The following is a 17500-nucleotide window of genomic DNA, read 5'->3' as shown; positions in this document are numbered from 1 at the left end:
TGAAGAATAAAAATCAATTGGAAAAAAAAATTCAAAGAAAAACATTTCCTAAAAGCTTCCTTTTTCCTGAGGTCTCAAGAAGGTCACAAATACAAGAATGTGCGTGGGTGTTCTTCTTACCCTCTCCAGGAGGACTATTGTGGGCTCAAAGAAGAGGATGTCAAAGCAGGTAATGAGGCCAAAGGTCCCGGCAAAAGGTGTATGGAACGTTACGACCTCCATCCGCGGCGGTGTGTCAAAAGCCCCTTCAAAATAAAGGTTGTGCTTATGGTAACGAGCCACCAGCAGCCCGTCTGACCTGCAAGAGCAAGATGTCCACGTCATGCATCCATCTTATTTGCCTCACTTGTCTTCTGCACCTGAAAACCACGTCGGTGTTGAACTGCCAGCGTCCATCGGGGGGACAGGAAGAGGCGGGGTCTGTCCTCAGGGGGCAGGGCTGCAGGTCGGCCATGTTGGCTACCACGTAGAGGTTGTGGCGGCGAGCCATGCAGCTCAACTGCTGGAGAACCTGCCAAGGAGGGACCAGACCACAAAACAGCCTGTGTGTCAAAACTGGGAGTTTTCATTTCATTCATTTTAATAACCACTTATTTCTACTTCAATCAGAAGGAGGATACAATAGTCAGGAGATGTACAAGTCTAAGCAGCTCATGGAGGAGTGCATGCATAAAGTATATATATATATATTTTGTTCCACCTCTGTGTTGTTAAACCTGCGGGGCTCCGTGCAGGGGTTCCACTTCTCCTCTCGGGGGTCAGGAACCGTCTCCAGGTAGCCAGAAATTGAGGAGCGGCTGAAGTTGAACCCCTGAAGACCATCTTCTGGAAACACCACGATGTCTGCACCCTGACACAAGAAATGACTTTCACATGACACTTCATAGCAGGGGTCACAAAACCTTTGGACTCGGGGGCCACAGTGGGCGAAAAGGATTTTGGCAGCAGACCGGGCTTAGATATATATATATATATATATATATATATATATATATATATATATATATATATATATATATATATATACACACATACATACATATATATACACATAAATACGTATATACATACATATATATACATACACATAAATACGTACAGTATATACATATATATACATACCTCCATACATTTATATATACACACACATCAATCGGTATATATATATACACACACAAATTATGTGTGCAAATAATTGTGTATATATACATAGATATACATATGTACATACACATACATATATACATCAAACATACATTCATAGATACACAAATATATATTTACATACATATACAAATATATTCATATACATACACATATATATTTACATATAAACATACAGCCAAGAAAATAAATATTTGAACACCCTGCTATTTTGCAAGTTCTCCCACTTAGAAATCATAGAGGGGTGTGAAATGTTCACGGTAGGTGCATGTCCACTGTATGAGAGATAACCATAAGATAAATCCAGAAATCACAATCTATGATTTTTTAACAATTTATTTGTGTGATACAGCTGAAAATAAGTATTTGAACACCTGTCTATCAGCTAGAATTCTCACCCTCAAAGACCTGTTGGTCCACCTTGGAAAGTCCTCCTCCTCCACTCCGCTGTATCATCCTGAATCAGATGCACCTGTGTGAGCTGCATAAAGACACCTGTCCACCCCATACAATCAGTAAGACCCACACATTCTAAGAGCAAAGAGCTGTCCAAAGACACCAGACACAAAATTGTACAACTCCACAAGGATGGTAAGGGCTCTGGAGAAATTGTCAAGCAGCTTGGTGAAAAAAGGTCCACTGATGGAGCAATCATTAGAAAATGGAAGAAGCTAAACATGACGGTCAATCTCAATGGGAGTGGAGCCCCATTCAAGATATCACCTGGTGGGGTCTCAATGATGCCAAGAAAGGTGAGGAATCAGCCCAGGACTACACGGCAGAACTTGGTCAATGACCTGAAAAGAGCTGGGACCACTGTTTCCATGGTCACTGTTGGTAATACACTAAGACATCATGGTTTGAAATCATGCATGGCACGGAAGGTTCCCCTGCTTAAACCAGAACATGTTAAGGCCCGTCTTAAGTTGGCCAATGACAATTTGGATGATCCAGAAGAGTCATGGGAGAAGGTTTTGTGGACAGATGAGACCAAAATTGCCCTTTTTGGTCATAATTCCACTATGCGTGTTTGGGGGAAAAAGAATGATGCGTACCATCCCAAGAACACCATCCCTGCTCTGAAGTATCGGGGTGGTAGCATCATTCTTTGGGGGTGGTTTTCTGCTCATGGGACAGGACGACTGTACTGTATTAAGGAGAGGATGACTGCAGCCATGCATTGTGAGATTTTGGCCAAAAACCTCCTTCCCTCAGTCAGATCATTGAAGATGAGTCGTGGCTAGATCTTCCAACATGACAATTACTCAAAGCACACAGCCAGGAAAACCAAGAAGGGGCTTCATAAGAACCATATCAAGGTGCCGGAGTGGCCTAGCCAGACTGCAGAACTAAATCCAATTGAACATATTTGGAGGGAGCTGAAAGTCTGTGTTACTCAGCGACAGCCCAGAAGCCTGACAGAGCCAGAGAAAATCTGTGTAAAGGAGTGGGCCAAAATCCCTCCTGCAGTCTGTGCAAACTTTGTAAAGAACTATAGGAAACCTTTGACCGCTGTAATTGCAAACAATGGCTACTCTACGAAATATTAATGTTGATGTTCAAATACTTATTTTCAGCTTTATCACACCAATAAATTGTTATAAAAATCATAGGTTGTGATTTCTGGATTTTTCTTTTTAGGTTATCTCTCATGCAGTGGGCATGCACCTACCGTGACAATTTCAGACCCCTCCATGATTTCTAAGTGGAAGAACTTGCAAAATAGCAGGGTGTTCAAATACTTCTTTCTTGACTGTACATAGGTGGGAAACTTTGGGCACCTGAAGATTTGATGACAATTACCAATCAGGAGCTACGATTCTATTAAAGATGCATCTTTCATTTATGTATACTGATGCAGTTATACATTTATTGTGGTTTCCCTAAATAATTATTTATCATTTGCAGCTTTGAAGTATTTCCCACGTTTGTCAAATGAATGAAATTGTGTGCAAACCTGGAAGATAAATGGCCAATAATGAAGGAGCTGGGTGTTGTCTTGCTGATGTCTGCATGAACTTATTTACAGGAAATACATCCATTATCCTCATTTACTTCTCCATTCTACAATCATCCATCTTCAAATTGTGATACTTCTAAAAAGCTACTACACCTGAAGCCATTGCTGAACACAAGACACACAAAAGAAGGACTGTGCATGTGAGCTGTCTGCTTACTATTTAAATCTATTTATCTGACTAAGTTCTTGTGTTTTTTATGTCTCATTATGACTTTGCACTCAATTACTTTGCTTGCAATTTCCTTGTACAATGATAATAAAGATATATTGTATTCTATTATTTCCCCCACTTCCACACACACACACACACACACACATATATATACACACATACATATATATATATTAATATATATGCACATATATACACACATACATACACATATATACACAAATAGATGTATACATATATGCACATATGTACATATATACGTATGTATATATATATATATATATATATATATACACATATATACATACATACACACATACATATATATACACATTTTTACACAGTTAAAGACTTGAAGGGTCTACAGTCTACTTGAGGGGTCTATAGTCTACTTGAGGGGTCTATAGTCTACTTGAGGGGTCTACAGTCTACTTGAGGGGTCTACAGTCTATTTGAGGGGTCCACAGTCTATTTGAGGGGTCCACAGTCTATTTGAGGGGTCCACAGTCTACTTGAGGGGTCCACAGTCTATTTGAGGGGTCTACAGTCTACTTGAGGGGTCTACAGTCTATTTGAGGGGTCCACAGTCTATTTGAGGGGTCCACAGTCTACTTGAGGGGTCCACAGTCTATTTGAGGGGTCTACAGTCTATTTGAGGGGTCTACAGTCTATTTGAGGGGTCCACAGTCTACTTGAGGGGTCTATAGTCTACTTGTGGGGTATACAGTCTACGGCCACCACTGCTGCTCACTGCTCCCCTCACCTCCCAGGGGTGAACAAGGGTGATGGGTCAAATGCAGAGGACACATTTCACCACACTTAGTGTGTGTGTGACAATCATTGCTACTTTAACTTAAACTTAATACAATAGCTCACTGGCGTCACAATGTAAACAAACGCCATGTGTGGATCTACACCTGACATCCACTGTAATGATACCACTTGGTATTTAGTCAATATTTATCGGCACAAAATCTTTTCCTTTTTTTTTTTTTTTTAATTAATGTTGTTTATAAACTCAAAAAATATATCAATGGACACATGAGAACTTAAATTATGACCAATGTATGATCCTGGAACTACTTGGTATCACATCCATACCTAAATGTGTGGTATCATCCAAAACTAATGTCAAGTATCAAAGAAGAGAAGAATAAGTGATTATTACATTTGAACAGAAGTGTAGATAGAACATGTTGAAATAGAAAACAAACAGATATTAACAGTAAATGAACAAGTAGATTAATAATCCATTTTTACAGCTTGTCCTTCATAATGTGTATAAAATAATAGGTGTATAAATGACACAATATGTTACCGCAGACTAATTAGGAGTCTTTGTTTGTTTACTTACTACTAAAAGACAAGTTGTCTAGTATGTTCAACATTTTACTTAAGTACAAACTTGCAATAATAAACATGTTTTATGTACACTAAGATTTTTTCTTCAAATAAAGCCAATGATGACATTTTTTGTGGTCTGATTTATTTAGAAAAGTTTCGAAATACATGTTGGTGCCGGTACCAAAATACTGGTATGGAGACAACCTTAGTCCAATACTATATTTTGCTTTCCTCCACTTTGTTACAAAATTGTTCAAAAAAGACCTGGCAACGTCCTGACGAGGCTTCATTTAAGAATAAATTAATGAGAGCATTAGTTGTGACCGCACGTAACCCCAGAAGTCTGCTTTTGTTGTCTGACGCTGCAAAGATGAGTGATTGCAGGCGGACAGTTTCACTGCAAAACAAACTCTGACGGAACTTTGGATGAAACTAGGGTGATTTGTTGGTATTGCCGCGACAAACTTTCTTAGCATCAGCGCACAACACGTTTAAAATAGCATCTTGCAGCAAAAGCCCAGGGAACAATACTGGATGTATCAACGACATTTGTAAAGTTACAAAAGACTTCATGTTTGTATTTTTTGCAGATGATACACCTGTGTTTTGTTCAGGGGAGAAGACACAGAAAATAATACAAATATTAACAGAATAAAATGTTGCCTATCTGAGGTGGCGACTTTGAGGACCAGTCATGGACAATTTAGAGTGGAAAGCAAATTTGATTTTCACTGGTAAACAAAACATTCTAACTTGGATTGTTTCCCTGGCTTGAAGATTCTCCCCAAGGACGGTGCGGCAAAGACACAACAAACTACCTTCTTGTCTCTCATGGACACACACCTGTTATTGTTGTTGACTTTGGACTAGTGACGGCACAACATCAAGGCCGCGGAACAGAGAGACACTGCAGGCTTATACACAAACATGCATCCACAAAAATATAACCCCAATCCAACGCCCTTGACGTAAATCCCATAGTGGTGATGAAAGGATGGTCAGCACTTGAGAGCTGCGGCCTGCCACCATGACCCCGCACTCCCTCCCCTCTGTTGCTAGATATCTCGAGATGTAGTATGATGTAATATGTATGTCTGCTTTGCTATGGAGGTTTTTTCCCCCACTCCAGACTGGAGCACAGTCTGGATTGTATTTTTTTTACTCATCCTTCCCCAGCCTTTTACATTTTTCCTATGAACGGGTTTGTGCTGAAGACAAAGTTTCATTGTACTTCTGCAATGACAATAAAGACCTAGCTACCTACCGACTTGTCCAAGGTGTACGCCGCCTTCCGCCTAATGCAGCTGACTCCCTCGCAACCCAGAAAGGGACAAGCAGTAGAAAATGGATGGATTGAAGGCTTTTTTGTAAAAGTCCTGCTAATTTCTAGATGTATACATTTAATTTAATTCATGTCTTATCTTGTCAAATTAACTAGCTGCATGGACCGATCATTTCACTAGTTTTTATTTTTATTTTTAAATCTTGTATATTGTCAGATGTCTGTTTGCAGTGTTCATGCATGCTTCCTACCTGCCGGGCTGCCAGGGCTGCTTGCGCCTCGTACACGTCCAAGTTCTCCTGCATGTGCTGCAGGGCCTGCTGCCGGGACACGGGGACCAGGGGCCTGGGGTTCTGGATCAGGTGATGTTCGTACACCGCAGCGACGTACGAGGAGTCCGGAGGTCGCCACGTTTCACCCACGCCAGCCGTGAAGGTCCAGGCCGCCATGAGAGTTAACTGCAGCGACATGATTGTGTGTGTACTACACACTCCTTCCAGGTGTGTGTGTGTACTACACGCTTCTTCCAGGTGTGTCTTACCTGCCCGACAAGGTCAGCAGGAAAGAGAAATTTGTGAGGCAGACTGACATTAATTAACCAAGAGGTCACAAGTCCACTCGAACACGAGTTATGGCGGCATTGGAGCTTTTAAATCCCTCACCGAGTGGGAAAAAAAAACTAAGTAAACAAAAACTTTTATTTTGAAAGCGCGTGGACTACTGTTAACCGGAAGTACAATATTTAGAGGCGCCCTTTCCGGATGCCTTGGTTTCACTCCTATATTCGCTTGACTGTTTTAAAACAACGGTTCGTAAAAGTATCGACTGATTATATCAAACAATCGACAACTACACATTATTATTAAGTTTCGCTCTCCACGTACTTTGTGCATTTTAAAAAATATTTTACGACACGGCATCGTAAAACTATAGCACGGCAGGAAGCTATGTTTGCACATGCGCACAGTGATCACGCAGTTTTAGTGACAACTCTCGTTTGTTTGGAAAAAGGAACATATTATGTAATAAAATATGTGACTGTGAGAACAAACATTTTATACATTTTCTGACCGCCGGTTGAATTATGCGCCAAGTTTGACCGTGCACGTCCACTTTTAAAATCTTCATGGAGGGGAAAAACAGTCGTCAAAATATATATATTTGAAAGAGGACACAAGTCCACTTGAACACGAGTTATGACGGAATTGGAGTTTTTAAATCCCTCAGCGAGGATAAAAACTCAGTTAAACAAATCTGTTATGGAAGCGCGCTACACTGCCGTAAAACGGAAGTAGAATATTTAGAGGTGCCCTTTCTGGATGCCTTGGTGTCACTCCACTATTCGCTTGACTGTTTTAAAACAACGGTTGGTAAAAGTATCGACTGATAATATCTAATAATCGACAACCACACATTTTGTTTAAAGTTTCGCTTTCCACGTACTTTGTACACGTTTTAAAATATTTTACGACACGGCGTCGTAAAACTATAGCACGGCAGGAAGCTATGTTTGCACATGCGCACACTGATCAAGCAATTTTAGTGACAACTCTCGTTTGTTTGGAAAAATGAACATATTATGTAATAAAATATGACCGTGAGAACATACATTTAGCAGTATATAAATAAATGTTTAGAAAATGCTACAAAAGAAAACATACATTTGGAAACGTTCTGACCGCCGGTGGACTTTTTGAAGGGTCTTTGCACGATAATCATGAATTGATGAAGGTGGACCCCGACTTAAGATGAAAAACATATTTTGTTAGCATTTAGTGCTCAATTGTAGGGAATATGCACTATACTGTGCTATCTATTAATACAAGTCTCAATCAATCAATCGATTTTAAACAGGTGACATACGCGCCAAGTTTGAACGTCCACTTTTAAATCCTTCACCGAGGAAACAAACTTTCAAGTCAACAAAATCCTCCATTTTGCTACACACACGTGGTTTGCTGTGGACCGGAAGTAATATTTTTGTAGAATTGAAACTTGTATTAGTAGATTGCAGGGTTCAGTACATATTCCCTACAACTGACCACTAAATGCTAACACGCCAATAAGACGTGTTTAATATAACTAATAATCGACAACTACACACTTTGTTCAAAGTTTAGCTTTCCACGTACTTTGTAGATTTCAATCCCTCACCGAGAAAACAACAATTCTCAAGTCAACAAAACCTCTATTTTGAAGGCGCACCACAAATACGTGAACTGCCGTAAACCGGAAGTAGTATTTTATAGGAGCAGTTCGTAAAAACATCGACTAATAATATCCAATCATCGACAACTACACGTTCTGTTTAAAGTTTGGCTTTCCACGTACTTTATATATACATACATATATATATATATATACATATATATATATATATATATTTGTAAGTGATTTACAACTCAGCGTCGTAAAACTAACACGGCAGGAAGTTATGTTTGCACATGCGCAAACTTGGTCAGGCAGTTTAGCGACAACTTTCTTTTGGAAAAAATGAACGCGTTGTGTCATGAAATATGAAGCAGTGAGAACATACATTTTGGACATTTTACGACCGCCAGCGGAATTAAGTGTCTTTTTTTAAACAGGTGACATTAGCGCTCTGCTTAGCATTAGCATTAGCAGCGGAAGAAGATGGCTACACCGGAAGGAGAAGAAATGAATGACAATGCTACTAAAACTACTAAAGCTTCCACGTTAATGTCGTTGCCGGATTTTAAGAAGTGCTTGAGCTGCCGCATCATCTCCGGCGGCGGTCTGATCCTGGCCGGGTTTTACGTGCACAATGCCGCCCGCAGAGTCGTGGGTCCCAACATGCCCACCCCCCTTGGCACCGTCTTGCAGATCACCTTTGCGGCTTGTGAGTCTTGCAGAACACACATCATCTTGCAGAACACACATCATCTTACAGAACACACTTCATGTTAGAGAACATACTTCATGTTAGAGGCCTGCCCACCTCCCTTGGCACCGTCTTGCAGATCACCTTTGCGGCTTGTGAGTCTTGCAGAACACACATCATCTTGCAGAACATACATCATGTTACAGAACACACATCATCTTACAGAACATACTTCATGTTAGAGGCCTGCCCACCCCCCTTGGCACCGTCTTGCAGATCACCTTTGCGGCTTGTGAGTCTTGCAGAACACACATCATCTTACAGAACATACTTCATGTTAGAGAACACACATCATGTTAGAGAACATACTTCATGTTAGAGAACATACTTCATGTTAGAGAACATACTTCATGTTAGAGGCCTGCCCACCCCCCTTGGCACCGTCTTGCAGATCACCTTTGCGGCTTGTGAGTCTTGCAGAACACACATCATCTTGCAGAACACACATCATCTTACAGAACCCACGTCATGTTAGAGAACATACTTCATGTTAGAGGCCTGCCCACCTCCCTTGGCACCGTCTTGCAGATCACCTTTGCGGCTTGTGAGTCTTACAGAACACACATCATCTTGCAGAACACACATCATCTTACAGAACCCACGTCATGTTAGAGAACACACATCATGTTAGAGAACACACATCATCTTACAGAACATACTTCATGTTAGAGGCCTGCCCACCTCCCTTGGCACCGTCTTGCAGATCACCTTTGCGGCTTGTGAGTCTTACAGAACACACATCATCTTACAGAACACACATCATCTTACAGAACATACTTCATGTTAGAGAACACACATCATCTTACAGAACATACTTCATGTTAGAGAACACACATCATCTTACAGAACACACATGTTAGAGAACACACATCATCTTACAGAACATACATCATCTTACAGAACACACATCATCTTACAGAACATACTTCATGTTAGAGGCCTGCCCACCCCCCTTGGCACCGTCTTGCAGATCACCTTTGCGGCTTGTGAGTCTTGCAGAACACACATCATCTTACAGAACACACATCATCTTGCAGAACACACATCATCTTGCAGAACACACATCATCTTACAGAACACACATCATCTTGCAGAACACACATTATCTTGCAGAACACACATCATCTTGCAGAACACACATCATCTTACAGAACACACATCATCTTGCAGAACACACATTATCTTGCAGAACACACATCATCTTACAGAACATACTTCATGTTAGAGGCCTGCCCACCCCCCTTGGCACCGTCTTGCAGATCACCTTTGCGGCTTGTGAGTCTTGCAGAACACACATCATCTTACAGAACACACGTCATGTTAGAGAACACACTTCATGTTAGAGAACATACTTCATGTTAGAGGCCTGCCCACCTCCCTTGGGACCGTCTTGCAGATCACATTTGCGGCTTGTGAGTCTTACAGAACACACATCATGTTAGAGAACATACTTCATGTTAGAGAACATACTTCATGTTAGAGGCCTGCCCACCTCCCTTGGGACCGTCTTGCAGATCACATTTGCGGCTTGTGAGTCTTACAGAACACACATCATCTTACAGAACACACATCATCTTACAGAACATACTTCATGTTAGAGGCCTGCCCACCCCCCTTGGCACCGTCTTGCAGATCACCTTTGCGGCTTGTGAGTCTTGCAGAACACACATCATCTTACAGAACACACGTCATGTTAGAGAACACACTTCATGTTAGAGAACATACTTCATGTTAGAGGCCTGCCCACCTCCCTTGGGACCGTCTTGCAGATCACATTTGCGGCTTGTGAGTCTTACAGAACACACATCATCTTACAGAACACACATCATCTTACAGAACATACTTCATGTTAGAGAACACACGTCATGTTAGAGAACATACTTCATGTTAGAGGCCTGCCCACCTCCCTTGGCACCGTCTTGCAGATCACATTTGCGGCTTGTGAGTCTTACAGAACACACATCATCTTACAGAACACACATCATCTTACAGAACACACATCATCTTACAGAACACACATCATCTTACAGAACACACATCATCTTACAGAACATACATCATCTTACAGAACATACATCATGTTAGAGGCCTGCCCACCCCCCTTGGCACCGTCTTGCAGATCACATTTGCGGCTTGTGAGTCTTACAGAACACACATCATGTTAGAGAACACACATCATCTTACAGAACACACTTCATGTTAGAGGCCTGCCCACCTCCTTTGGGACCGTCATGCAGATCACCTTTGCGGCATGTGAGTCTTACAGAACACACATCATGTTACAGAACATACTTCATGTTAGAGAACATACTTCATGTTAGAGGCCTGCCCACCTCCATGGGGACCGTGGTGCAGATCACATTTGCGGCCTGTGAGTCACACTCTTGGAACATACATCAACAACACATGTTAGAGAACATACATTGACAACACATGTTAGAGAACATACATAGATGAAGGACACATGTTAGAGAACATACATAGATGAAGGACACATGTAAGAGAACATACATAGATGAAGGACACATGTTAGAGAACATACATAGATGAAGGACACATGTTAGAGAACATACATAGGTGAAGGACACATGTTAGAGAACATACATAGATGAGACACATTTTAGAGAACATACATAGATGAAGGACACATGTTAGAGAACATACATAGATGAAGGACACATGTTAGAGAACATACATAGATGAAGGACACATGTTAGAGAACATACATAGATGAAAGACACATTTTAGAGAACATACATAGATGAAGGACACATGTTAGAGAACATACATAGATGAAGGACACATGTTAGAGAACATACATAGATGAAGGACACATGTTAGAGAACATACATAGATGAAGGACACATGTTAGAGAACATACATAGATGAAAGACACATTTTAGAGAACATACATAGATGAAGGACACATGTTAGAGAACATACATAGATGAAGGACACATGTTAGAGAACATACATAGATGAAGGACAAATGTTAGAAAACATACATAGATGAAGGACACATGTTAGAGAACATACATAGATGAAGGAGACATGTTAGAAAACATACATAGATGAAGGACACATGTTAGAGAACATACATAGATGAAGGACACATGTTAGAGAACATACATAGATGAAGGACACATGTTAGAGAACATACATAGATGAAGGACACATGTTAGAGAACATACATAGATGAAAGACACATTTTAGAGAACATACATAGATGAAGGACACATGTTAGAGAACATACATAGATGAAGGACACATGTTAGAGAACATACATAGATGAAGGACACATGTTAGAGAACATACATAGATGAAGGACACATGTTAGAGAACATACATAGATGAAGGACACATGTTAGAGAACATACATAGATGAAGGAGACATGTTAGAAAACATACATAGATGAAGGACACATGTTAGAGAACATACATAGATGAAGGACACATGTTAGAGAACATACATAGATGAAGGACACATGTTAGAGAACATACATAGATGAAGGACACATGTTAGAGAACATACATAGATGAAGGACACATGTTAGAGAACATACATAGATGAAGGACACATTTTAGAGAACATACATAGATGAAGGACACATGTTAGAGAACATACATAGATGAAGGACACATGTTAGAGAACATACATAGATGAAGGACACATGTTAGAGAACATACATAGATGAAGGACACATGTTAGAGAACATACATAGATGAAGGACACATGTTAGAGAGCATACATGGATGAAGGACACATGTTAGAGAACATACATAGATGAAGGACACGTTAGAGAACATACATAGATGAAGGACACATGTTAGAGAACATACATAGATGAAGGACACATGTTAGAGAACATACATAGATGAAGGACACATGTTAGAGAGCATACATGGATGAAGGACACGTTAGAGAACATACATAGATGAAGGACACATGTTAGAGAACATACATAGATGAAGGACACATGTTAGAGAACATACATAGATGAAGGACACATGTTAGAGAACATACATAGATGAAGGACACATGTTAGAGAGCATACATGGATGAAGGACACGTTAGAGAACATACATAGATGAAGGACACATGTTAGAGAACATACATAGATGAAGGACACATGTTAGAGAACATACATAGATGAAGGACACATGTTAGAGAACATACATAGATGAAGGACACATGTTAGAGAACATACATAGATGAAGGACACATGTTAGAGAACATACATAGGTGAAGGACACATGTTAGAGAGCATACATAGATGAAGGACACATGTTAGAGAACATACATAGATGAAGGACACATGTTAGAGAACATACATAGATGGACACATGTTAGAGAACATACATAGATGAAGGACACATGTTAGAGAACATACATAGATGGACACATGTTAGAGAACATACATAGATGAAGGACACATGTTAGAGAACATACATAGATGAAGGACACATGTTAGAGAACATACATAGATGAAGGACACATGTTAGAGAACATACATAGATGAAGGACACATGTTAGAGAACATACATAGATGAAGGACACATGTTAGAGAACATACATAGATGAAGGAGACATGTTAGAAAACATACATAGATGAAGGACACATGTTAGAGAACATACATAGATGAAGGACACATGTTAGAGAACATACATAGATGAAGGACACATGTTAGAGAACATACATAGATGAAGGACACATGTTAGAGAACATACATAGATGAAGGACACATGTTAGAGAACATACATAGATGAAGGACACATTTTAGAGAACATACATAGATGAAGGACACATGTTAGAGAACATACATAGGTGAAGGACACATGTTAGAGAACATACATAGATGAAGGACACATGTTAGAGAACATACATAGATGAAGGACACATGTTAGAGAACATACATAGATGAAGGACACATGTTAGAGAACATACATAGATGAAGGACACATGTTAGAGAGCATACATGGATGAAGGACACATGTTAGAGAACATACATAGATGAAGGACACGTTAGAGAACATACATAGATGAAGGACACATGTTAGAGAACATACATAGATGAAGGACACATGTTAGAGAACATACATAGATGAAGGACACATGTTAGAGAGCATACATGGATGAAGGACACGTTAGAGAACATACATAGATGAAGGACACATGTTAGAGAACATACATAGATGAAGGACACATGTTAGAGAACATACATAGATGAAGGACACATGTTAGAGAACATACATAGATGAAGGACACATGTTAGAGAGCATACATGGATGAAGGACACGTTAGAGAACATACATAGATGAAGGACACATGTTAGAGAACATACATAGATGAAGGACACATGTTAGAGAACATACATAGATGAAGGACACATGTTAGAGAGCATACATGGATGAAGGACACGTTAGAGAACATACATAAATGAAGGACACGTTAGAGAACATACATAGATGAAGGACACATGTTAGAGAACATACATAGATGAAGGACACATGTTAGAGAACATACATAGATGAAGGACACATGTTAGAGAGCATACATGGATGAAGGACACGTTAGAGAACATACATAGATGAAGGACACATGTTAGAGAACATACATAGATGAAGGACACATGTTAGAGAACATACATAGGTGAAGGACACATGTTAGAGAACATACATAGATGAAGGACACATGTTAGAGAACATACATAGATGAAGGACACATGTTAGAGAACATACATAGATGAAGGACACATGTTAGAGAACATACATAGATGAAGGACACATGTTAGAGAACATACATAGGTGAAGGACACATGTTAGAGAACATACATAGATGAAGGACACATGTTAGAGAACATACATAGATGAAGGACACATGTTAGAGAACATACATAGATGAAGGACACATGTTAGCGTGATGAAACATTGGTAGAATGACATGTTCCCCCTTGTGATCAGGTTTGGCTGGATGGGGCGTGATCGTCATGGTTCATCCTGTGGGGAAAATGCGCAGAGTGGACCAGAAGTGAGGCAGCCTGGGACAAATATGGACAAAGACACAGTTTGAAACAGACATAAGTATGTGTGACAAATATACATTATAAGCAATCAAGGAGTTAGTGTGTGTTTCTATGTACAACACAGACTGCAATGTACACTTAATAAGTAGGTTAGACTGAGTCCAAGTCCCTGGTTCTCACCCGGAAAAGTGTAGAGTGCCACCTGTGGGTCGGGGAGGAGTTGAAGTACCTGGGAGTCTTCTTCACAAGTGAGGGAAGAGTGGATGGTGGGATGGACAGGTGGATCGGTGCTGCGTCTTTAGATGGTGAGATGGACAGGTGGATCGGTGCTGCGTCTTTAGATGGTGAGATGGACAGGTGGATCGGTGCTGCGTCTTTAGATGGTGAGATGGACAGGTGGATCGGTGCTGCGTCTTTAGATGGTGAGATGGACAGGTGGATCGGTGCTGCGTCTTTAGCATACTTGCCAACCCTCCCGATTTTCCCGGGAGACTCCAGAATTTCAGTGCCCCTCCCGAGGTAACATTCTCCTGATTTCCACCTGTACAACAATATTGGGGCGTGCCTGAAAGACACTGTGTTTAGTGTCCTCTACAATATAATATTGGGGCGTGCCTGAAAGACACTGTGTTTAGTGTCCTCTACAACCTGTCGGCACGTCCGCTTCTCCTCCACACAAACAGCGTGCCGGCCCAGTCACTTAATATATGCGCCTTTTACACACATCTTAGTGAATGCAAGGCATACTTGGTCAAAAGCCATACAGGTCACACTTAGGGTGGCCGTATAAACAACTTGACCACTGTTACAAATATGCACCACACTGTTAACCCACACCAAACAAGAATGACAACACATCTCGAGAGAACATCAGCATCGTAACACAACAGAACAAATACCCAGAACCCGTTGCAGCACCGACTCTTCCGGGACGCTATAATATACACCCCCGCTACCACCAAACCCCACCCCCTCACCCCATCTCCTGAATTTGGAGGTCTCAAGGTTGGCAAGTATGGTCTTCAGTAATGCAGACGCTGTATTGATCCGTTGTGAAGGAGCTGAGCCGGAAGGCAAAGCTCTCAATTTACGTTTCCCATCCTCACCTATGGTCATGAGCTCTGGGTTATGACTGAAAAGGACAAGATCACAGGTACAAGCGGCCCAAATGACTTTGGGGCTCCCCCTTTAGAGATAGGGTGAAGAGCTCAAAGTAAAGCCGCTGCTCCTCCACATGGAGAGGAGCCAGATGAGGTGGTTCGGGCATCTGGTCAGAATGCCACCTCAACGCCTCCCAAAGGGAGGTGTTTAGGGCACGTCCGACCGGTAGGAGGCCACGGGGAAGACCCAGGACACGTTGGGAAGACTATGTCTCCCTGCTAGCCTGGGAACGCCTCGGGATCCCCCGGGAAGAGCTCGACGAAGTGGCTGGGGAGAGGGAAGTCTGGGCTTCCCTGCTTAGGCTGCTGCCCTCGCGACCCCACCTCGGATAAGCGCAAGAAGATGGATGGATGGAGTCTGAGTTACCTTTTTATTAGTGTTATACTGATCTGAGCACAGTTGCTCTCAAGGAAGGTTTGTTGAGAAGCATGATGCAAAAAACCAAACAAACACTAAGGTCATTTCAGTCGAGTAAAGTGATCATGACATTCTGGTTTGCTCTTTTTTGTTTTTAGGTTAAAGAAAAATATGAAAATAGAGTTGAAAGAACATTTAGGCACACAAAGTGTACAAGTATTGGGGTTAAAAAGGTGTGTGATCACCTTCCATGTACAAGTGGGTTTATTAGCTGGGCGCCAACCAATGACTGCGGGTGTGGCTGCTCCGCCTGGCCAATAGGAGGCGCTCTCCCTTAGTTGCTACTTAAGTGCTTATTTGCAGTGATTGCACAGGTCACGTGGGGGAGGGGCCTGATCCTGCTTCAGCCTCCTGGCCAACTTGCCAATAAAAGTGAGCGTTCAGGTAAAACGACTTATAAAACAAGTCTGTCAAAGAAAAGCAGTACAGTGGAATGTTAAAGTCTTTAAAAAATAATATCTGCTTGACTGTACAAGAATACACATGCATTAAAGTAATATTGCACAAAAAGGTGATTAGGGATATTTGTCTCTCGTGAAGGATTCAGTCATGTCCTAGCGTGCGTCTTTTTTCTTTTACACCATGAAGGCGGCCTCGCTCGCCCACACTGGCACCTCCCTCCCTCTCCAACACACTGGCACTGACTTGTTGACAGGCCACACACACACACACACACACACACGATATACATTCTCTGAAGCAGACTACTGGTGTGCTGGTGACCATGCTTGTCCTTTTTCAATGTTCACACACGGCTTTGGTCGTCAGGGTTGGAGTTAAAGGGGGTGTGGCTTCCTCCTGGCGCTCTGATGCACGGTCAGGAACACCAAAGGATCCAACAGAAGCCCCGAGGCTTTAAAATAAAAAAAAATCCATTCATCCTAGATTTGTTCGGTCACATTTTAAAAACGGCGCCTCGTAAACCAGTGCTTTTGACATATTTGGTTGCCACGGAAACACAAATACAAGAGTGCAGCTTTTGTAGTTAAAACGTCTACAGCATTAAGGGGGGGG

The 17500-nt window shown here is 41.3% G+C and overlaps 3 protein-coding genes across 4 annotated transcripts in view; 1 reads left to right on the top strand and 2 right to left on the bottom strand.

The window, feature by feature from the left end:
* The window catches only part of btd (biotinidase), a 40140-nt gene extending 31943 nt beyond the window's left edge, over nucleotides 1–8197 (bottom strand). The window contains exons 1-5 of the mRNA XM_061882812.1: nucleotides 8115–8197; nucleotides 6234–6523; nucleotides 701–850; nucleotides 360–511; nucleotides 121–298 (exon numbers count right to left, since the gene is read on the bottom strand). Coding sequence (XP_061738796.1) covers nucleotides 121–298; nucleotides 360–511; nucleotides 701–850; nucleotides 6234–6452 — 699 coding nt within the window. The 5' untranslated portion in view covers nucleotides 6453–6523; nucleotides 8115–8197. The remainder of the gene's footprint in view (nucleotides 1–120; nucleotides 299–359; nucleotides 512–700; nucleotides 851–6233; nucleotides 6524–8114) is intronic.
* Nucleotides 8198–8387: 190 nt separating this feature from the next.
* dmac1 (distal membrane arm assembly component 1) lies at nucleotides 8388–14996 on the top strand. Its single transcript, XM_061882820.1, has 2 exons — nucleotides 8388–8842; nucleotides 14847–14996. The coding sequence occupies exons 1-2, from the start codon at nucleotides 8617–8619 to the stop codon at nucleotides 14915–14917; spliced, it is 297 nt and encodes a 98-aa protein (XP_061738804.1). The 5' UTR covers nucleotides 8388–8616; the 3' UTR covers nucleotides 14918–14996.
* Nucleotides 14997–16425: 1429 nt separating this feature from the next.
* The window catches only part of snx13 (sorting nexin 13), a 75370-nt gene continuing 74295 nt past the window's right edge, over nucleotides 16426–17500 (bottom strand). Inside the window, exon 26 of one of the 2 annotated variants that reach the window (XM_061882811.1) lies at nucleotides 16426–17500. This exon is cut by the window's right edge and continues 85 nt beyond it. Coding sequence is in view for 1 of the 2 variants with exons in the window: in XM_061882810.1 (XP_061738794.1) it covers nucleotides 17225–17339 (115 nt within the window). In the remaining variant the exon portion in view is untranslated. The other variant, XM_061882810.1, reaches the window with a different exon arrangement.

Source organism: Nerophis ophidion, linkage group LG21 (genome assembly GCF_033978795.1).
Source record: "Nerophis ophidion isolate RoL-2023_Sa linkage group LG21, RoL_Noph_v1.0, whole genome shotgun sequence".
Taxonomy (NCBI): domain Eukaryota; kingdom Metazoa; phylum Chordata; class Actinopteri; order Syngnathiformes; family Syngnathidae; genus Nerophis; species Nerophis ophidion.
This window is presented reverse-complemented; position numbering and strand designations above follow the sequence as displayed.